Below are 21,662 nucleotides of genomic sequence, written 5' to 3'. Positions count from 1 at the left end.
GGGGCCTGGCAGTAGGGCTGCCTCAGCCCCACCCCGGTACCTTGTCCGTTGATCAGAAGCGCAGCGCTGATGGCGATCACCATGGCAACGGGGAGGATGGGCAGGAATGTGAGTGAGGTCCAGGAGAGCCTGTCTATCCAGTGCGTCCTCTGGCTGAGGTCAAGCCCTGGAGAGCCCAGACCCAGCTGTTCTCTGTGCCCTGGGCAGGACCCAAGTCTGTCCCCTCCCCTATATCCCAGCTTGTGTGCTGCCTGCAGACCTGCCCCACCCCCTCCCCTCACCCCAACCTAAGCTGGCCCTGGGCCAGGCACCCTTCCTCCAGTGGCGGCCCCTCCACAGCCAAGTACCTTGGAATCGGTGCCAGACCCACACGAGGCTCACGGTCAGCCCCAGGTGGAAGGACCAGATCCAGGCCACGATGTGCGTCAGCTCCCACAGCCATGGCGCCCCTGGAGGAAGTACCCTGTCCAGACGCGCGGTGCAGTGAGGGACACGGCAGCACCGCCACCCGAGTCCCATGAGCCAAGGCGGGCAGGAGCCAGCGGGAGCCCCGGGGTGCGTGTATGTGCAGAGCACGTGCGGGCCGGCTGGGGCTCTGCGGTGACGCTGCTGCGGTGATCCGGGCCCTGGCCTCCTCAGGGTCAGCGGGGTCGCAGCTTCGGGGAGAGGCTTCGCTGGAGCCCAGGGCCTGTGGGCTTGGCTCCCCGGTCCTGCAGACCGGGGCGGCTGGGCCTCGGGGTGTGGTCCGGGTTGGTGTGCATGCCCCCCCTCCCAGGGGTGCTCCCCTACCTGTTTGTGAGGAAGAGGATGACAAACAGAAGGAGGCCCAGAGCCCTGTGGAGGCCCCGATGGCGATGCCAGCGCCCACCTCCACGGGCTGGCTCAGATGCCCCTGAGAGACAGCCACGAGGAGGCGCCCGGCTGGGGGGCGCACCCCCTCGGGGGACCCCCGTTTCCAAGTCTGGCCACATGATCTAGAGACAACCACAGCTACAACCCCGAGGTGCTCTCCTGGGAGGGGCCCAGGCAGGTGCCTGGAGTGACCTGGGGTACCTGGGTCCATAGCCCACACTGGGAGCAGGAGAGAGGGGAGCCCAACTTCAGAGACCCAGGTGCAGGGGAGCACAGCAGGTCCACCCCACAGGGTCGGGGGCTGCACCGGAAACAGGGTGAGCGGTGGGCTACACTGTGACACACATGGGGACACAGCTGATATCTACTCAGACTTGGACGCCGAGGGGAAGGAAGGGGTGGGGCCCATACTCAGACTGTGACACTCTGCAGTGTGGGGGGTGCGACCCCTGTGAGCTGGTCTCCAGGGTCATAAGGAGGCTGGTGATGGATGAAGCAGGAGGTTTAGGCCAGATCGTTTCAACCTGGGGGGTTTGACCTGCCACACGCCCGCTCCCCCTAACTCTGGGCCTCCTGGATGAGGCCCCCCAAACTGCGCATGATCTCCCCGTGGGTCAGCTAAAAATTAAATGCACAGCCCCCACACTTCTCAGTGCATAGTAAATACCGCGAGTCAACACCGCGCTCGAAACCAAGGTGAAGGTACAACTGCACGCAATCAGACTGTAACTGACAACCGAGGAGAAAATAAACACTCGCCAAATTCACATCTGCCAGGGTATTTGGACAAGGGAAAGCTGGACTGGGTAGAAATAATGGCCCCAAGAGAAAACACATAATAGCAGATTAAAAAATTACTAATGGATGAATCACATGTCCACTGGAAATCTGATTTAATAACTAAGTAAATGTAGTAAAGTTCATGCTGCAGAATTCCTGTTTTGCTGAAACTCACTGATTTGGGGATAATTCTGCTTAGGGCCACGTTCTTGGCGGCAGAATGGCAGGGCTGAGGCCTCCTTTGGCTGCGGGTTCCTGGGGGAAGGCAGGGAGAAGAGGGGCTGGCCTGCTAGCTGGCACACGTCCCTGCTGCTCCAGGGGCCAGAGGTCCCACTGCCCCCAGCAGCTGCGTTGGACTGCTCCGCGCCCCCCCCCCCACCAGGCCCCGCTCCTGTCCACTGAGTTTACTACAGCTCCCACTTGCCTTTCCTGCTGCCCGCAGCTGGGGGAACGCCCAGCTGTGCCTTCCGAGTCAAGCATGCCGACCTTCCTGGCCTCTCGGCCCGCTCCTCACCTCGGACCCTCCGTCGTGAGTCCAGCTGTCATCCCTTTCAGCCTGTCCAAGTGGTGATCAGTCCTTCCTCCATTTCCATCGATGGGCCTTCTGTTCTCTCCGTCCTTGTGGCCATAGAGTTTTTCAGTTTATCTTTATGTTTTTTGTTTTTTTTTTTGTGGTACGCGGGCCTCTCACTGTTCTGGCCTCTCCTGCTGTGGAGCACAGGCTCCGGACGCGCAGGCTCAGTGGCCATGGCTCACGGGCCCAGCCGCTCCGCGGCATGTGGGATCTTCCCGGACCGGGGCACGAACCCATGTCCCCTGCATCGGCAGGCGGACTCTCAACCACTGCGCCACCAGGGAAGCCCTTTATGTTTATTATTGATTATATTTGGGTAATACTCCCACTCATTCAATGGACTTGCCATCTCATCTAAGTTATCAAATGTATTGGTGGGAGGTTGTTGACAATAAACCCTTATTTTCAATGTTTGAAGGATCTGGTAGGAATGTAGTTTTTCATTCCTGACACTCGTAATTCCTCTGTTAGTTTTCTAATTTTATGTTTATTTTTATATTCTGTATCAGTCTTCTTGATTACAAGATGTCAATAATATGAAAACATTTTTAATATAACAGAACATTTAATTACGTCCTCTTTCCATCAGTGCACGAGTCATTTAATGATGATTATATCAGCCATTTCCGCTGGCAGGAGGCTTTCCACTAAAGGCTCCAGCGGTTTCCACGGTACCATGTTTCTCACCAGATTTAGTTCATTTCCAGCCTGAAGAATCCCCTCTCCTGTTTGGCCACTCTTCTGATTTTTTAACGCTGGGTTCCCCTTTAACCGTACGCAGCTTCTCATCTGTGATCTCTTCTGTATGCTTTCTACACTACATTTTTAGGGATTGGTTCGAGAACTCTAGATTCACATTTTTTCCCTCTGAGTACATTAATGATGTCATTGCTTTTCCTTCTGCTTTGAATTGTTTTTTTCTGATAAAAACTCTGCAGTTATGCTTATTTTTGTTCCTCTGCATGTAAATTTCTTTGGTTACTTTTAGTATTTTTTCTTTATCTTTTAGTATTTTTTCTTTATCTTTATTGTTTTCAGCAATTTAGTTACGAGTTCCTTTGTGTTTTTCCTACCTGGGCTTCATTTAAATTCCTGGATCTGTGAATATCTAATTTTTTCTTTAAATTGGCAAAAATTTCAGCCATTACTTTCTCAAACATGCTTTCTGCACCCCCCTTTTGTTGACACTGTCCCACAGGTCAGTGAGGTTTTTTTTTTTTCCTGTGGGTTTCAATTTGGATAGTTTATATTGCTGTGTATTTGAGTTCACTGATCATTTTTTCTGCTGTGTCCATCCACTGAGTTTTTCATTTCAGATATTTATTTTTCAGCTCTAGAAATTCCATTTGGTTCTTTTTAATAATTTTCCTTTCTTATTTCACTGTATTCATGCTTTCTTTATATCCACGAGCATACTTATGGTAGCTGTTTTTAGAGTCGTTGCCAATTCCGTCATCTCTGTCCTTTCTGATTTCACTGTATTCACGCTTTCTTTATGCCCACAAGCATACTTATGGTAGCTGTTTTTAGCGTCACTGGCAATTCCACCATCTCTGTCATTCATGGGGCTGGCTCTATCAGCTTATTTCTCTCCTGGATACGGCTTCCTTTTTGCTGCTTCCTCCCAGCCTTGTAACTTCTTTTTTTTTTTTAGGTGAAATCACATAACATAAAATTAACCATATTGAAGTATACACGTTAGTGGCACTTGGTACTCTCACAATGTTGTGTAACCACCACTGCTATGTGGTTACAAAACATTTTCATCACCCCCAGAAGGAACCCTGTACCCATTAAGCAGTCACTACCCGTCTCCCCTCCCCTCAACCCCTGGGAGCCACCAACCTGCTTTCCCTGTGTATGGAGGTACTTATTCTGAATATTTCATTTAAGTGGATCACATAATATGCGACTTCGTGTATCTGACTTATTTCACTTAGCGTAATGTTTCCAAGGCTCGTCCACATTGTAGCACACATCAGTACTTCATTCCTTTCTACAGCTGAATTATATTCTATTGTCTGTATAGATAATATCTTCTTTATCCATTCATCGGTTGATGGGCATTTGTGTTGTTTTCACCTTTTGGCTTTTGTGAAGAGGCTGTTGTGAACACGTGTGTACAAGCATTTGTTTGAATACCTGTTTTCAGTTATTTTGGATATATACCCAGAAGTGGAATTGCTGGGTCGTATGGTAATTCTATCTTTAACTTTTCGAGGACTTGCCAAACACTTTTGCACAGCAGCTGCACCATGGACATCCCTCCAGCACTGTATGGGTTCTGACTTCTCGCCATCCTTGCCAAGACTTTTTTCTGAAAGTCATCCTAGTGATTGAGCGTGGCCTCACGTGTCTTGATTGAATTTCCCCGATTGCTAACGACGTTGAGCATCTTCTCCTGTGGCGCTGACCATTTGTATATCTTCTTTGGAGATATGTCTATTCAAATCCTTTGTCCCTAATTTTATTTATTTTTATTTATTTATTTTTTTGTTGTAAATGTTTTATTTGCTTAACAATATATCTTCAGCAACTTTTTCAGGGCAGTATATATAGATATAATATTGTAAAACACATTACTAGCTATGTGGTATTCTATATATAATAATAGCTGTATAGCATAATTGAAGTAAGATTAATTTAACCAGTCTGATACTGACGAACACTTACATTGCCACCAACTTTTCCCTACTAAGACAATGCTACCGAAAACTATTTTTGCCCGCTTGTGAGATTTTTGTATGACAAATTCCTTTTGAATCAAATGATACATGCATTATACCTTTTTTTATAGAGATCGCCAAATTGTTAGTGAGCTACAAGAGAACGAAGATAGATAACAATACCAAGAAAACAACACGTGAACAAAACAAGAATTTCAACGAGACAGAAATCATAAAAAAGAACCAAACAGAAATTGTGGTGCTGAAGAATCCAACAGAAACGAAGAATTAAACACCCAGTGGAGAACTTCACCAGCAGGCTCGATCAATCAGAAAAATGAATGACTGAATTTCAAGCCAAGTCACTTGAGCTAGAGGAGGACAGTGGTCCGTGAGGCTCATGGCAGATAACATGGAAGCAACGTCCGCAAGCCAGAAGGCGCCCCAGAGGCAGCGTCGGGGCCACGCGTGTGGCAGGGAGGCCTGGGCTTTCGCCTCCCTCTGGTTCCTAGGAAGCTGGCCAGCAGTCAGCGCAGGAGCGGCAGAGCAGAGGTGTAGGCTTCAGCACATCTTCCTCCCCCGCTTCAGCCTGAGCTGGGATGTCCAGGTCACCCAGGTGGCTGGAAAGGGGGTCAGCTGCCCAAGCTCGGGAATTCTCTTCACCAGGATATGGAGGCTCTTCAAGCACCAGGAGCACAAAGTTATTGTTGGGTGGAAAGTGCAAGGAAAGGATCATCCGTTACCGATTTCCTGTGAATGAAATGGTACATACATCCCCTTCCAATGCGCTTTCTCATTGGCTCCTTCCAAACCAAGGGCTTAAAGCTGTGATTGACATTTTTCCCATCATAAGTCCTCTCGGGACATTGTATAGCCTGTGTATAAACTAAACTCCAGACTTGATTCAAATTTCACCAGTTTTCCCACTGCTGTCCTTTTTCAGTTCCAGAATCCAATCCACGGTGCCTTTAGTTATCATATCTCCTTAGTGTTCTCTGGTGTGTGACAATTTCTGTCTTCCTTTGCTTTTCATGACCTCATTTATGTAGTCTCCTCTTGAGGTACTCGTAGGTTGTTTCCAGTTTTTCACAATTGCAAGCAATACTGCCATGAACTTTCTTGTATATTTTGTACAATGTGCTAGTATTTCTATGTGACTAAAAGCTTTCAGGTCCTTCTAGCTCTGATTTTTTCCATATTCCTGTTTATAGATGAGGATGCTGCAGAGTTGCAAAGTTATGTCACTTGTCCATTGTCACACAGTGAGTCCGTTCCAGAATTGGGATTAGAGGCTCCATTTCTTGACTACTAGTTGACTCAGTGCTCTATTACATATCACTGGGAAATTATTCTTGTAAAAAATTATATCCTCTAGAAAGATCATTCAGCATGCTATATAAAATCATAGGACGAAGCATCTTCTTCACTGTATCTACCAAAAATATTTATTGGGGCCTAAGAATAGGGCCCTCTATGAATGCTATAGGAGACGCTGAAAGACACAGGAAGTAGTTTTTTCCTTCAAAGTACTTGCGAATTTAGTTCTGCACATAATATTCATTAACTTAACAAATGGTTATTGGGCTGGTGGCACAGCGGTCAAGAATCCACCTGCCAGTGCAGGGGACACAGGTTCGAGCCCTGGTCGGGGAAGATCCCTCCAGCTTTGCCCACCGCCCCCTGCTGATACCTTGGTCTCCATCCCTGGGCTCCAGCCACACGGGGCCTCCTTGTGGCTCCAACGCGCCAGGCACACTCCCACTCGGGGCCTTTGCCTGGCTGTCCCCTCGGTGCTCCCACTTCCTTCCCTGGCTACCCCCGCCCGTCGGCCCCCTTACCTGGCTTCCTTTTTCTGCGAGCGCTTGACCTCTGCGCACGGCAGCCCCCTCTCAGCCAGTCTCATAGACTCCCACCGCCTCCAGGTTTGCTCTCCCAGCCGCTTGCCGGGACCCCCGTCCTGGAACTAACCCCTAGTTTCCTGGCGGTGCCTCAGCGCCTGCCCAGTTCAAGCGCTCGCACCCGCTGGGGATGGCCCGGCCCCTGCCGCCAAATGCCCAAGGAGTGGAGGGGCTGTCTGCGAATGACACCCTAACCGTCGGCATCCCCTTAGCAGAGACCGGAGAAGCAAGGCGGAGGGAGGAAAGAGCGTCCCGGGCGCTGGGCACTGCACGTGCAAAGGCCCGGATTGGTGGAGAGGTTCTGGAGGCTGCAGCAGGCTCCTTGGCCGCAGGTGGGGCGGGGGGCGGAAGGCGGAGAGGGGCACCTTCTGGGCTCTGGCCTGGGCCACGCGGAAGTGCGGTCGGCAAGGCGGCGAGGGTCCGGGGGCGGTGCCGAGGGGGCGGGACTGCGGGGTGGGGCTCCACGGCAGCCCCGGATTGGGCGGGGCTTGGGCTGCAGACCCCGCTCTGCCCCGCCCCGGCGCAGGCGCAGGGAGGGCTCCGCCGTCGGTTCCCAAGGCAACGGCTTTCAACAGTTCGAGCCCAGCTAGTGTCTGGAGGCCTCCTGGCGCCCACCAGCCGGCATATGCGCCGCCGAGATGGACCGTCACGTTGCCCAGCGATACCTGCTCAGGCTGCGGTTCGGAAAGGGGATGAGCTCGGAGGCGCCCGGGCGTCCGCCGGACCAGGCCACCTGCAGGGCGTGGGCAGGGCCAGTCGGAGGACTGTGGCCTTCCACTCTGCCAGGGACTCCTGGCCTTGGGTCCTGCCTCCTCCACGAGTTGGAGGTGTGGCCTGTTCCCAGGGAACTTGTCATCTGGCTCTGGGAGACAGGTGACAGCCAGGACCCCCAAGACCTCAGTTCGGACCCTGGTGCACCATCCACCCACCGTCCCCACCCACCACTCCCGGCTCCCGGGCTGCCCCTCCCGTGCCCACAGAATGCTCTAGGGAGACCGGGCACACGTGATCCAGTCGCTGAGGGGGAAGGGCCTGAGCCAGTAAACTGAGTGGGCAGAGTGGAGGCCAGAACCTTGTGTGAGCCCATGTGCATTTGTGATTGTGATTGTGTGAGCCTGTGGGACTGTGTGAGAGTGTATGTGTGAAGGTGGGTCACTGGGTGTGTGCAAGTGTGTGATGAGGGAGGGGAGAAAAGAAAGTTTCAGACAGTGCAAGCAGCAGTGCAAAGGCCCTGAGGCCAGGACCTGCTGGGCTGTTGGGAAACAGCAGGGTTGAGGTAACAGGATAGGAGTTCTAGGGGGATGGGCTTATCATGTGGGGCTTTGGGGAACTGCAAGGACTTTGGCTGCTACTGTGAGTGACACGGGGAGGGCAGCAGCCATTGGTACCACCTTACAAGGCTCGCCCCGCCCACTCTGTTGAGGATGAACAGTGGGAGTGGGTGAGAGAGAGTAGTTAAGAGATCAGTGTAGTGATACAGGCTGGAGGTGCCAGAGGCTCAGACCAGGGCGGGGGCAGCAGAGATGGTAGAAAGTGTTCGGATTCTGATGAATCCTGAATGTGGAACCAACAGGATTTGCTGACAGGCTGGATGAGGTATACGAGAGAGGGATCAGGGTGACTGTCGGAGAAGGGGCAGGCTTCAGATCCTGCCCAGGAGCTCCCTCCCATCTGTGACCTCATATCCTCCTGGGGCCTCCCCAGATACTCTCTGGTCTCCAATCCCCCTTTGTTCCTATCAGCCTCCACTGGAGGCCCCTCGGGGGCCTCGCCCCTCACCACACAGCATCCCTCCCCCGGAACCAGAGCAGGAAAGAGGAGGCTCATGTCTGCAGGGGGCGGTCTGGCCGGGCAGAGGATGGCCCTATGCCAAGCAGGCTGACCGCCCTCCTCCCCAGGCCTACAGCATCGTGTGGAAGGCGGTGGATCAGAGGACTGGCGAGGTCGTGGCCATCAAGAAAATCTTTGATGCCTTCAAGGACAAGACGGATGCCCAAGTAAGTGAGTAGGAAAGCGGTGTGGGAAAGGATGAGGCAGGGCTGTGGGGCGGCCCCCCTGCTGCCTTGTGGGAAAGGATGAGGCAGGGCTGTGGGGCGGCCCCCCTGCTGCCTTGTGGGAAAGGCGCAGCTTGAAGCCCAGTCACAGCAGGTTTGTGGCATTTCTCAGAGCACCGCCCCCTGCGACCTCGTGGGCCAGCGGGTGTGCAGGTGGCGAGCATCAGTCCCTTCGCATCCTCTCCAGACACGGGCTTCCTTCTTGCTCTGCAGCCACACTCACGTTTCTGTCTCCTTCCAGAGGACGGTCCGGGAAATCATGCTGCTCCGCGTGAGTGGCCAAGGCCGTCTGCCTGCTTCTCCAGGTGCAGTCTCGCCAAATAAGGGGGAAGTGTGGCCCCTTGACCCCCAGGACACAGCCCCCGCTCTCTCCCCAGGAGTTTGGGGACCGTCCCAACATCATCCGCCTCCCGGGTGTGATCCGGGCAGAGAATGACAGGGACATTTACCTGGTGTTTGAGTCTATGGGTGAGTGAGGCCTCCCTCAGACCCCAGCCCCACCTTTGTCCCGGCCCAGGATCCTCCCACCCACATCCCAGTGGTCTGGCTCCCTCTGTATGTTCCTTTGCTGCTTGGTCCCCGCAGTAGCCAGTGCACTCAGCTTGGGCAGTGTCCCTGTGGAGCTGGAGAGTGTCAGCCCCCCAGGCCTGGTGGCAGGTATCTTGAACCCTCTCTGTGAGGTTTCTGCTTTGTCCACTGCTTGCAGCTGCATTTGTTGTTTTTTAATTTTTAAAATTTTTATTCATTTATTTAACTTCTGGTCTTCGCTGCTGCACGCGGGCTTTCTCTAGTTGTGGCGAGCGGGGGCTACTCTTTGTTGCGGTGCGCAGGCTTCTCATCGCGGTGGCTTCTCTTGTTGGAGAGCACGGGCTCTAGGCCTGCGGGCTTCAGTAGTTGTGGTACACGGGCTCAGTAGTTGTGGCTCGCGGGTTCTAGAGCGCAGGCTCAGCAGTTGTGGCGCACAGGCTTAGTTGCTCCGCGGCATGTGGGATCTTCCCGGACCAGGGCTCGAACCCGTGTCCCCTGCATTGGCAGGCGGATTCTTAACCACTGCGCCACCAGGGAAGTCCTGCATTTTCTTTTTTCTACTCATTTGATAAAACAAAGGCAACATGAAATAAAGTATAAAAATAATTCCACAAACTTTTATTGCTGTGCCAACAAAGCCAGTGGACAAGCTTGAGAAGCCAGCAGGGGCTCCTGGGCAGTGCACACGTCCAGGACACGGCTCTGAGGCTGCAGTGGGACCTGAGGTCTGTGGGCATTGGGCAGGCTGAGGTGCCGCCATGAGGGCTCAAAGTGGGCCAGACTGGCCCGCTCTCCCCAGGCCCACCAGACTGACCTGCACACCCCCCAGACACCGACCCGAATGCCGTCATCTGCAAGGGCACACTGCTAAAGGACAGCCACAAGCGCTACGTCTTCCACCAGCTCCTGCGGGCCACCAAGTTCATTCATTCAGGATGAGTTATCCACCAGGACCAGAAGGTGCCGCCCAAGCCCTGTCCACTGAGCTCCACGGCCCACACCCCCACCCCAGGGTCCTCAAGCCGCCACCCATGTTAGCCCTCAGCCCACCTCTTTTCCCGAGCCATCCAACGTTCTCCTGGACACCAGCTGTTCGGTGAAGCTCTGCGACTTTGGCCTCGCCCACTCCCTCAGCGGCCTCCCTGAGGGGCCCAAGGGCCATGCCCTGACGGAGCACGTGGCCACGCGATGGTACGGGCTCCGGAGGTGTTCCTGTCCTCGAGCTGGTAACGGTGACCTACCCCCATCCTGCCGCCACCTCCCCCTACAGGTCCCCCTGTGCTCTCCTGCCCCGCCAGGGCACTTGGGCCTTCTTATGCCCCCAGTGTCCGAGACCCCCCAGAAGTACCTCCTCCCACCCCCACCTCCGCCTCTGGGGCTCCCCCAACAACACCAGCCCTCCCTGCCCCAGGTACACCCCCGGGGTGGACATGTGGAGTCTGGGCCGCATCCTGGGGGAGATGCTAGCGGGGCGGCCCCTGTCCCCGGCACGTCCACGCTCACCAGCTGGGGCTGATCCTGGAGGGCATCCCACCACCCTCCGAGGACGGCGAGTGTGTGTGCGGGCACACTGGGCACCAGGGACACTGAGGGTCAGAGCACACAGCTGTGGGAGGGGCAGCACCTGCCGGACCAGGACTGAGAACGGAGGACAGCCCGGGAGGGGATGGGGGTGGGGACGTGAAGGTGGAGGGACGGGGAGGGTCCGGAAGCCTTGGGAAGAGTGGAAAGGGCAGGCCTTGCCGAGGGTGGACCCAGAGAGGAGCTGCTGGGGGTTTCGGGGAGCAACTGGACAGAGTCCACCGGGGCCACAGGGTCCACGAGGGTCAAAGAGTGCTCATGAAGGGTCCATCTGGGTCAGGACAAGGGCACTAGCTCTGCGGAGGGGTGAAGCAGGGGTCCTTCCTTCTCCCTGGGGGAGAGGGACGAAGGACAGCGTTGGAGGAGCCCTGTCCTCTCCCCGGGTTTCTGCTCTGGTGGAGAAGGCAAGGGGCTCCCCTGTGGAGGTGGGAGCACAGGGTATGGGGGACGCGTGTGCACGTGTGAGCGTGCAGCCTACGGAGGTGCAGGACTGGCGCACGTGTGGGTGTGCTTACGCACGAGTGGCGGCGCCCGACCCGGTATTCGGGGTTGGAGCCCTGCCAGAGAGCCAAGGCCCTGCAGAGAGGAGGTCGCTCAACGGGTCAGAAGGGGTGGCCGGCGACCCCCCTGAGCTGCCCGCCCGACCACCTTCGGGACTCCTGATTACAGCGCCTTCGGCGCCCGCTCCCAGACCTCCTGGCTCTCGGCGCTGGCTCTGGCGCCTCGGTTGTGCAGCGCCTGGGGTCCCGGTGAGTGCGGGGGCTTCGGAGCCAGCCCAGCGCCCTTACCGCACCTTCAGGGTGCCCAGCCCAGAAACTGTTGCCCAGGCTAAAAACGAGGAAGCCCCAGTGTGGGCGCAGCTCGCCCTGGCCGGCGGCAGGAGCTGCACCAGGCCTTGGAGAGGCGACCTGAAGGGAAGCAGGGCTCTGACGCGCCTGCGCGCTGCCCGAGGGTGGTGCTAGGGAGGGAGCAGGGAGCAGGAAGGGGGGGGCGGACCCTGGAGCGGCTGATAGGCCGGCTGCCCACAGGCCGGGCCCGACACTGGACGCCCTCCTGCCGCCCGACACCCCCCCAGAGGTCCTGGACCACCGCGAGTGACCCCTGGTGTTTGCCCCCGACAAGCGGCTCAGCGCGGCCCAGGCCCTGCAGCACCCCTACGTGCAGAGGTAGGGGAGGCCCGGCGGCCGGGCAGCGGTTGCTGTGGGTCGGAGAGGTCACAGGGGCTCGCCCGCCGGCAGCCCAGGTCTCGCCTCTCCAGCACCCGCCTCGCCGGCGCCCCGCAGGTTCCACTGCCCGGCCCGGGAGTGCACCCTGGAGGCGGACGTGCGGCTCCCGGTGCACGAAGGAGCCCAGCTCTCGGCCACCGAATATCGCAGCCGCCTCTATCAGGTGCTCCGGCCCGCGACCCCCATCATCCCCCGTGCACGCACCCTCGAGGCCTCCCCCGCCCCAGCGACCCCCAACCCCCTGACGCCCATCCCGCGCACCTCCGAGCGCCCCTCGCCTCTCGCAGATGATCCTGGAGCGCAGGGGTAACGGCCGCGTCCCGAGGGAGACGGGCCTGGGCGGCGTCCCCACGCCCCCGGCGCCCCCACTCAAACCCAGAGCCGCGGCCAAGCTGCCCTCGGGCTCGCCTGCACGGAAGCCCGGACGCCGGCCTCGAAGTAACCCCGGTCACGGCCCCGCGCACGGTGTGTGGTCTGGCGGCCGCCCGCGCAGAGCTGCTGGGGTCCCTGCTGTGTGGGGCCACCAACCGCCAGCAGCGCGGGACCCCTGACTCGGGACTGGAGCTTCCGACCCCACAGATGTCCCCGGCGGAGCCAAGGACCCTCCCAGGCAGAGCTCGGCCCCCCTGCACCAGCCTCCGCCCCCAGGAGGTCTTGGGAGAGGGAAAGGGCCCCGCTGGGCGACGGCAGGGCTCCCCTCGGCATCCTGCTGGGTAGGTCGTGGGAAGGGGGCACGGGAGGACCCCTCCCGCAGATCCTTCGCGACGGTGCCAGTGATCCTGCGACACACCCCTTCCTAGGTGAAGCCCAGCGGGAGGGGGGCGGCGCCCTCCTTGACCTCGCAGGCCGCCGCCCAGGTGGCCGTCCAGGCCTTGATCCGGAGTGACCGGAACCCGGGCCGTGGTGGCAACGCGGCCGGCGCGTGACCGGTGAGCCCGCGCCCCTCCCGCCCTCCCCTCCCTTCCACCTTCCTTCCCCGTCCCCCGTCCGCTTCCCTCGCCTCAGGTCGCTCCCTCCACGCCTTCTACGACGGTCCTCGTCTGCTTGCAGGTTCCTCCCCGGCCTCCCCGGAGGCCGGCCCGGCCGGAGGATGTTCAGCGCCTCGGCCTCGCAGGAGGCCCAGGGGGCCGCGCGGGCCGTGCTCGGGGGCTGCTCCCAAGCCTACGGGACCGTCTGCCACTCGGCGCCGGGCTGCCTGCCCCTGCTCCCCGGACCCCGCGCCTGAGCCGCCCTATGGGGTCTTCAACCGGCCATCCCCGGCACCCAGCCCCGCGCCCCTCCCCTAGTCCCTGGATTGCCCCTCCTCCAGGCCTCCCGCCCGCTCGCCCGCCCCCCCCCCCCCCCCCCCCCGCCCCAGACCCCAGCGCTCTCCACCCACCTTTTCCCCAACCCGCCCTCTCCTGGGCACATTTGAGTTCTGCAGCTTGTCCAGGCCTCTCTGGGGGAGTAGATGAGGTTCACACTCCAGCCTCAATCACCTTCTCCAGTAAAGTGTGGTCTGTGTGTCCCAGCCTGCCGACCCAACCTTCCTCCTCGGCTTCCTGCAGCCCACCCCTTTTCGAGGACACAGCCCTTGAGAAGCCTCATGGGCACCATATGCTGTCACCCTGGGCTCCTGTCTGGTCACCTTTGTCCACAGCAGGCCTGCCTGGCGCTTGAGCACATCAGATCCCAGCTGGGGCTGCTGCAGGCTGTCCCCAGGGTGGTCCTGGCAGGAGAGGGTCTTGTGTAGTGCATCTGTTGCCTGGGTGCAAGCTACCATGTGACCACATTTGTGGCCTTGAGCCAGAGCGGGAAAAGGGACAAGATGGGGCAGCGCCCCTGACTGTAGCCATTGTCAGTCACCCCAGCCCATGCCCCACCAACACAGTGACTGACACCCAGTTTGTCGCCAGGCCTTGGTTGGGGGAGGGGGAGAACAGCTGGAAATGTCTTGTGGGGCTCAAGGCTCCCTCCTCTGGTCATCACCAGGCAAAGGGCCTGGTGTGAGCCCAGGTGGTGTTGGGGCCAAGGAGGTGGGAGGGGCCCAGCGGGCGCTGAGGTGTCTCCTGGTCCCAGGCACGCCTCACACCGCGTCTGACCCTGGGCAGCGGTCAGGACACAGGGAGGCCACTTCCTGGCTGCCTGGCCGGAGGAGCTCACAGCCTAAGGGTTTCGGCCTGTGCGGTGCTGCCAGGAGCAGGAAGCTCTGCCCTACTGTAAAAGACACGGGCTGCTGCGGGGGAAGGGCGAGGCTTGGGCAAGGAGAGCTGCACAGAGGGTGGACCCAGACCTGGCAGCTACAAGAGAGATTCAAAGGCAGAGAGAACAGGGCTTGGGGGAAGGCTAAGCGTGGGGCCACCACAGTTCTGGCTTGGAGGTGAGCTATTCACGAGATGGGGACTGCCCGAGGGGCAGCTGTTTGCATTTCTAGAGCCTGAGGCATAGCCCCAAGTGATAAACAGGGGGACAAATGAGACTAGGATGAGTGCCACTGCCCAGAAAGGGGCAGGGCGCCCAAGAAGTCCAGCCCTGAGTGCAGAGGCAGTGCTGCTGGGACTGGAGGGCCAGGGAGGCCCAAACAACTGGCACCCAGGCCAGGGGAAGCCCCAGGCCGATGGGAGCTTCAAGACGAGGCTGGGAAGTGTCTGCTGGGCTAGGCAACCAGGGGCTGTGCCGACACAGAGGGCCAGGCGGCGGCGAGGATGGGCAGCAGGCAGCTAAGTGTGGCAGTGAAGGGAGGCCTGCACAGGAAGGGGCCGAGAGGTGGAAGGGGGCTGTGTTGGTTAGAAGGTGCGGGTAGCGGTATGGCAGTGGAGAGGGGGAGGGGCCCTTAGTACACGCAACAGGGATGGGTGGTCGCATCCAGAGGGAATCGGAGAAGGTCATAAGGCTACAGGTTGCAGCACAAAGCTGGGTGATTGTATGCATATAACTATACACACACACACACACACATTGGGGAACGTGCTGGAATATTTTGTGCCTTGTTTTATTAACACCAAAATGTGCAGCATCACATTTGAGGAGACGTCTTATTGAGCACGACGTGGAGGACGCAGGTGGCAGGCGCTGAGGGCCTCTGGCCTCTCCCTGGGCAGAACCTCCCTTTCCTGCGAGGGCCTCCCTCAGCGATAGGCCCGGCCAGGTCTGCTAAGAACAGCTGTGCACCAGGCCAGGTGAAACCAAACTCCTCAACAAGCACGTGAAGGCCCAGAAATGCCCCAGCTTGTCCGGTTCCCCAGTGACCTTTCCCATTCGAACCAAAGTCTCTGCTGTTACCCCTACCTGGGTGGTGGCTTTGGTAAACAGACTGCGAGCCGCCAGGGAGCAGGTGTCCCCCTACCCCACCTCCCCTCCGTTTACCAGCTACTCGGTCAGAAGTGCTGCCTCACTCAGCAGTCTGGTTCCTTACATCCTTTCCCAGCCAGAGCAATTAGGGTTCCTTATACTTGAAAAAAAAAAAGAAAAAAGAAAAAGAAAAACAACCTATTTAAAAAGAAATAGCGCAAACACTAATTTACCAGTACTAGCACCTACTGTGGGGGGATTTTAAGCATCTGGTGCCCAAATGTGCCACTCCAGATCTACTGTCCGGAGGTAAAAGAAAAGATACAAGAAAGCTAAGGGGGGAGCCTTGGACAGATTTTGGGGGGCTTGGTGACAAAGGTGGAAGGAATGCAGAACAGGGTGGAGTTGGGGTCTGCTGGGCACCTGCAGGGCAAGGACCACTCCCACCTCACGGGGCATGGAGACCCCTCAGAGCAGTGGGCTGGGGCTCAGGTGCCACTGCACCTTGTCCTCTGCCCTCATGGAACAAGAGCTCCGCATCCAGCCCCTTTCTGCGGCATGGCTGGGGATGGCACCTGTGAACATGTGTCTGCCAGGGACCTTTGTGAGGGCAGCACCCACAGTCCTGCACAGGGCAGCCCCTCGGGGGCCACCTCCCCACGCTGAAGGGATGGGCCGCCAGGAGAGCTGCCAGGAGGGTGGAAAGGGGCAGGGCAGGAAGTGAACCCGGCGACCACGGATACAGGTGGGGAGGACAGGTCCTGAGAAGGGGGGAGGCCTTGAGAGAGGACGGGGCTGCCAGGCACAGAGGAGAGGCCACAGCACAGCCAGAAGGCCACGAGCAGAGGGGACCCCTGAGACACAGACACCCTGAGACACAAGGACCCCAGAGAATGGGGGACTGAGGCACAGAGGCGGGCCCCCTGAAAGATGGGGGACTGAGGCACAGAGAGATGGGTCCCTGAGGTGATCCAAAGGGGACCTGAAGCCCAAAGAAATGGTGCAGTCAGACGCAGGTCAGGTGGCGCTGAGGGTCCAGAGACTGAGGTGTGAGAAGAGCGGGAACTGGGGAAGTAGGGCGGGGGGCAGCTAGGGGCTGGAGCCCCCAGGGAGGAGAGGCCAAGGGGCAAGAGGCAGGGAGGACCACCGGGTGCGCCTCAAGCGGAGGCAAGCTCTGGCTGTGCTCAGCCCGGTTCCGAAGGCTTTGGCTGAGGACCAGGTGTTCTGCCTGACCGTGATGCCGGCACCCCGACCTGGGCTGGTGGGCCAGGAGACTCACTTCTTGCTTTTGAACGTACCCAGGAGCTTGGGCATGAACTTGCCCACCTTGCTGTCCCTGGTGTCCTCCGCCGGGCCCTCCCCGGCCCCCGGGCCCCCGGGCTCCTCCTTTTTGCAGAAGACCTCGAAGCGGCTGTAGACGCGCTTCTCTTTGCGCATGCTCTCCATGCGGTGCAGCAGTCGGTCGCGCTCCGCTGCGCTGGCTGGCAGCGTGCGGTTCAGCCGGCCTTGGGTCCCCAGGCTGTCTGCGAGGAAGATGGCAGAACATTTGTCCTTGTCGGACATGTCAGGGGCCCGGCCGCCGGCAGCTGGAGGGTGGCCCAGCTCAGGGCTGCTCTGGGCCGGGGTTGGCGCGGGGCCTCCGCGGTGCTTCTGGCCGTGGGCGCTGATCTGCTCCAGGATGGCTTTCGTATCATCCCGCAGGTTGCTACTGTACAAGGCATTGGCCGTGGCCGAGGCCACGCACCCCCGCGGGCCCCGCTCATCTCCTGTGGCAGCCTCGGTGCTGTCAGCCCGGCTTGGCGATGGCCGCCGGGGGCTCTCAGGTTGCCCATTCTCCTGTGGCACCGGGAAGCTACCCTCATCCTCCACGCGCCGCTCACCCTTGGGGTTCAGCAGCTGCCGCAGCCGCGCAGATCCCCTGCGCAGGATCTCCATGGGGCCACCAGGCGCCTCCTCTGTGGGCCCGGTCTTTGGAGACTCCCCGGAGAAGGGGAGGGGGAGGCTGCCCCTGTGCTCCGGCACAGGGGGCACCGGGCTTCCCTTGTGCTCAGGGTAGGCAGAAGCGGGACTCCCCTTCTGCTCGGTAAATCCCGTGGTGGGCCTGTCTCTGCAGCTGGGAAACCCTGCAGTGGGACTTCCCTTCTGCTCGGGGTAAGCTGAGGTGGGGATCCCTTTTGGCTCAGAGTGGGGCGGCTGGTGCGCCCCAGGCCCCTCTGGTGGGGGGCTGTCCCGCCCTTGCGGGGAGGTGGAGCGGCCCTGGGTGGAGAGGAAGCAGGAAGGCAGCCGGTCAGTGCCGCCGCTGCTCCCGCCCAGTGTGTCCAGCAGCTGCGTGGCGGTGAGAGCGGCGGCTCCCGGCTGCCGCTTGGCCTCCTGGTGCAGCTGCTGCGTGAAGGAGTCGCGCAGGTCTAGCAGGCAGCTTTCGAGGCTGCGGTGCTCGCTCCCACCGCCCCCAGGTGCCGACACCTCCTCCCGCCACGCCTGGGACAGGATAGCCTTGCTGTGGCTGGCGACCGTGACTGCTGCCCCCATGCCGCCGGCGTCTCGAGTCGGGCCGTTGTATTTCTCCAGGAGCTCGGCCACCTTGGTGGAGACAGCAGAGCGCATGGCCTTGCCACCGGACGCCGGCATCTCGCTCACCACCTGCTCCTTCTCCGCGGTGGCCGCAGCAGCTCCGCCTGTGCCCTCCGCCTGTGACGCGCTGAAGATGAGCGAGGAGCGCAGCCGCGAGCTGCGCTGGATCAGCGGGTTCGGGCGCAAGCGGAAAGTGTCCTGCTTGGCCAGGCCGGCCTCCAGGCCCTTGGGCTCGGAGCTGTCGCCACCACCGCTGCCGGAGCCCGGGAAGGACGTGGGCACACGGAAGCTCGAGGTCAGCAGGTCCCCGGCGGCCACCCGGCCCCCAGAAACCAACACGTCGTCTTCATAGGCCTCGGCCTCCATGGGTGCGGGCAGGCCCTCGTCGCCAGCATCCTCACCGTGACAGCCGCTCAGGTAGGAGGCGAGGCGCCAGTGCCGCAGTCCCGCCCGCCCCTCGGGCCGGCCTCTGCGCTCTGGCTCTGGCTTGGGCACAGTCTCTGGGCCTAGCCTCGTCACCGCTTGGCAAGGGAAGCGCTGTCCCAGGTTGGGAGATGGGGCCCCGGCCGGTTCCAGACCGCGGAGCCTGGGCCCGAAGGCAGGGTCAGAGCCATGGCGCACCTCCCGTGAGGCACTGGATGGCACGTAGTCCAGCCGCTGGTGTCCGTCCGGGCCGAGCTCCGGAAAGCGCTGCCCGGCGCCCAGCGTGAAGTCGTCATGGTCCGCGAAGCCAGGGCGGCCAGCGCGCAGCTTCTCGAACGGGCCCTGTGGGCGCGCTGGCGCAAGCTGCGGATCCCACTGGTAGTGCTGCTGGTAGAGCTGGTCGCGGTGGAAGTGGCTGGTCTGGAAGCGTAAGTCATCACCGTAGCCGAGGAATGTCTGCCGTGACACCTGTCGCGCGGCAGCGAAATTCTCCACGGCTCCCGTGCCGTCGGCGGCCGCGTAGCTGTGCCTTTTGAAGGCGTCCATCTCTTGGTGCCGTGCCTGAAAGAAGCCCCGCGGGCCCAAGAGCTCCCCGCCTGGTCCGGCCTCGGTGTCCAGATGCCGCGACAGTGGCCACAGCCCCGTGTGCGGCTCCAGGGCGCCCCCCGGCATCCGCGGTGACTCCTCTCGACGGAGGGCCGACAGGAAGTGGCGGTCGGGGTCAAGGAATGAGGGGAAGCCCAGGCCTTCTTCCCGAGGCGGTGGGAACAGGAGGTGGGCTCGTTTGGGTAAGGAGAAAGGGGTCAACGCCCCGGTCACCTGGCCACCCATGAGGGGCCCAGCCCCCGCGTATGGAGCCAGGGCGTAGGCGTCCATGCGAGCTAGCGCCCCGGCGGAGGGTACCAGCGGCTCGGACTGTGCGAAGAGGATGCGGAATTCCTCATCAAAGCTGGAGACCAGCTCGCCCTGGAACACGTGTGCCAGACTCCGGTGGATCTTCTCGAAGGACCACATAAAGCTGGGAGTAGGGTGGGGCCAGTCAGAGGGAGGGGGCGAGACCAGTCGGGGGAAAGGGCGGGGCCTGGGTTAGAGGGAAGGGGCGGGGTCGAGTAATGACCCAGGCCAGGCTGGGGCAGGACCGGCTGGAGCTGTGTCAGGGGCTCCAGGAGGAGGGCTTCTGGAGAGGAGGCCCTTTAATGGGGAGGGGCTGGGGGAGGGCAACGGGGCTGCGCGCACCTGTAGCTCCCGCTCATCACCACGGCACAATCCACTAGGAGGAACTTCTCCTTCACGTGGCCCTTGAAGGACTTCCCGGTACGGCAGTAGTAGGTGGGGCCCGCCACAGTGCGCACGCGTAGGAACTGGGGCAGGAGAGGCGTCATGTCTCTGAAGAGGGATCTTACCCCTTCCCTCCCAGCCATCCCCTCCCCCCCTCCGGTCACTCACGTCCACGTGGTGCAGGTTGATGTGGCACTTGTCAGCCATGTCCAGGAAGTGCTGCGCGTTCACCTCATCTAGGAGGATGTAGACTGGCACGCGGCGCGCAGCGGCCTCCAGCACTTCACTGAGAAGGTCCACGTCGGTGAACATGTCCATCACCACGGCCACCACCTGCGGGGGGGTCGAATCAGGGACGGAGGACAGACCCCTCCACGGTCCCCACCATTCTCTAGCCATACCTCCACGCCCCCGCCCCCAGGGCAGGTTGTCTCTGGATGCCAACAATGGCCACTAGCTCATCCCAGGGGAGAGTGGGGCCCTGTCATGGAATGGGGGTCAGAAGGGAGGGGGCTGTCAGAGGGGATATGGGCTGCTGGTCTGCTAGGTGGCCTATGATGGAGCCTGAGGCAGGCACAGGGCCTGCAGCCTACTGGGGGCGGGCTGTCCTCCAGCTAGGAGCGGGTGTTCAGCCCAGGGCAGAGCCCTGATGGCACAGGGGGCAAGGCAGATGAAGCCCCCCAAACACCCCTGCCTTACAGACGGCTGAGCTCCCAGGACCCCAGGGCAGGTATCAGGGCTGAGCCCGAGGCTCCATTTCTGCCCCTGGGAGAGGGTTGCCCCGGGGGGGGGGGCGGGGGGCAGAGGCAGAGGCAGGGGTTCTTAGTGTCTGAACCTGCTGCCTTAGGGTCCATGGTTTAACAGCCTCCCTTTGCTATTTGCCAACTGTTTGGGGTGCTGAGGGCACAGGGGTAAGAAGCTGTCAGCTAGGTCAAGGGCAGGACTAGAGAGAATTCTCTCAACAGTAAAGCCAGGCAAGGAGGGACCCCAACCATCCCAGAGCCCCTGAGTTTCTGGGCACTGGCCATGACCCTGGGCAAGCAAACCTGTGCAGTCTGCAGCTTGAAATAACCAAACCCCTGATGACCCGGGAAAAAGTCTGCCAGGGAACCCTCATCACAGCTCGAAGCCTGGAGACGCCTAGCCAGCCAGCCCTGGCCCCGCCCTTGCCCCCTAAGCTGGGCATGCTGGTATTTCTCCTTCACCCTCACACTCCTATTCATGCTTCACGGTCCAGCTCAGGCTGCCCTTCCCCACTGCCTGCTGAGCCTGTGACAGCACACCTGCTGGGCAGAGCGGATCATCCTTCGAGCCTCATCCTTGATGCAGGGGCTGTCAGGTGGCGGCGGCTGCACCAGTGTGGTAACCTCAGTGCCCTGGAAGCCGAAGGTCAGGGGCCAGCCCAGGTCGAGTTCAGGCACTGCCTGGTCTGAGTTCACAGGCCAGTAGGTGCCCGAGGAGCCATCGAAGTCCATGTTGGGAGGGCTGCTTTCGGGGGGCTCGAGGGCAACGTGCTGTGGGGCCCGCAGGTGGCGGCTCACGTGCTCCAGCTCCTCAGGGCACAGGAAGGCAGGTGCCCCCTCGGACGCTAGGAAGCTGCTATAGGCCTCCGGCCCGCCCTCAGCCAGTGCATCCACTGCTAGGCGGTAATATTCTTTGTAGTGGGGTGGCAGGTACCCGGGTGCCAGTGGGTTATCCCCCTGCGAGGAGCTCTGGGAGCGACGGGCCATGGCGGGGCCAGGGACCTGGGGGAAGGGCAGGAAGACACGTTACAGAGGCAGGGGCTCTGGGCCCCCCCCACACACATGCGGACACACATCATAGAAGGGGCTGTCAGTGACCTTGCGTGGGCTGTGGAGTTCAGCCCGTGCCTGGAGGTCTTCCAGGGCAGCCCCAGAACCTAGCATGCCCCCTAGCTGGGGGAACATCAGAAGAATGCCCCGACACAGGCACCCCAGCTG

The 21,662-nt window shown here is 59.9% G+C and overlaps 2 protein-coding genes across 2 annotated transcripts; one reads left to right on the top strand and one right to left on the bottom strand.

The window, feature by feature from the left end:
• Window positions 1-6,900: 6,900 nt before the first annotated feature.
• On the top strand, window positions 6,901-13,388 carry MAPK15 (mitogen-activated protein kinase 15; the record flags this gene model as incomplete). Its single annotated transcript, XM_082675303.1, is given in 22 exon segments — window positions 6,901-7,102; window positions 7,389-7,462; window positions 8,669-8,767; window positions 9,066-9,095; window positions 9,202-9,292; window positions 10,182-10,288; window positions 10,292-10,312; window positions 10,416-10,545; window positions 10,548-10,578; window positions 10,764-10,831; window positions 10,834-10,848; window positions 10,851-10,907; window positions 11,625-11,682; window positions 11,962-12,028; window positions 12,032-12,099; window positions 12,217-12,322; window positions 12,447-12,624; window positions 12,739-12,872; window positions 12,960-13,082; window positions 13,086-13,088; window positions 13,210-13,226; window positions 13,228-13,388. Coding segments are annotated over 22 exon segments (1,836 nt in total). The 3' UTR covers window positions 13,385-13,388.
• Window positions 13,389-15,129: 1,741 nt separating this feature from the next.
• FAM83H (family with sequence similarity 83 member H) lies at window positions 15,130-21,446 on the bottom strand. The gene is made up of 4 exons (XM_082674926.1): window positions 20,985-21,446; window positions 19,870-20,034; window positions 19,660-19,784; window positions 15,130-19,441 (listed from the first exon to the last, which is right to left on the bottom strand). Exons 1-4 carry the CDS (start codon window positions 21,429-21,431, stop codon window positions 16,705-16,707), a joined length of 3,474 nt encoding a protein of 1,157 aa, XP_082531052.1. The 5' UTR covers window positions 21,432-21,446; the 3' UTR covers window positions 15,130-16,704.
• Between the last annotated feature and the right edge of the window lie 216 nt (window positions 21,447-21,662).

The sequence above is a fragment of the Grampus griseus genome (genome assembly GCF_964374135.1).
Source record: "Grampus griseus genome assembly, chromosome: 17".
In the NCBI taxonomy this organism is placed as follows: Eukaryota; Metazoa; Chordata; class Mammalia; order Artiodactyla; family Delphinidae; genus Grampus; species Grampus griseus.
The sequence above is the reverse complement of the archived record's forward strand: the minus strand, read 5'-3'. Positions and strand labels throughout refer to the sequence as shown.

Bases quoted from the DNA above. Each gene is read 5' to 3' on its own strand.
- FAM83H (XM_082674926.1), bottom strand. From the start codon at position 21,431: ATGGCCCGTCGCTCCCAGAGCTCCTCGCAGGGGGATAACCCACTGGCA. The intron at 20,035-20,984 runs GTGTGCTGTCAC...ACCCCCCCGCAG, and splicing joins TGATCCGCTCTGCCCAGCAG to GTGGTGGCCGTGGTGATGGA. The intron at 19,785-19,869 runs GTGAGTGACCGG...CTCCTGCCCCAG, and splicing joins TCAACCTGCACCACGTGGAC to TTCCTACGCGTGCGCACTGT.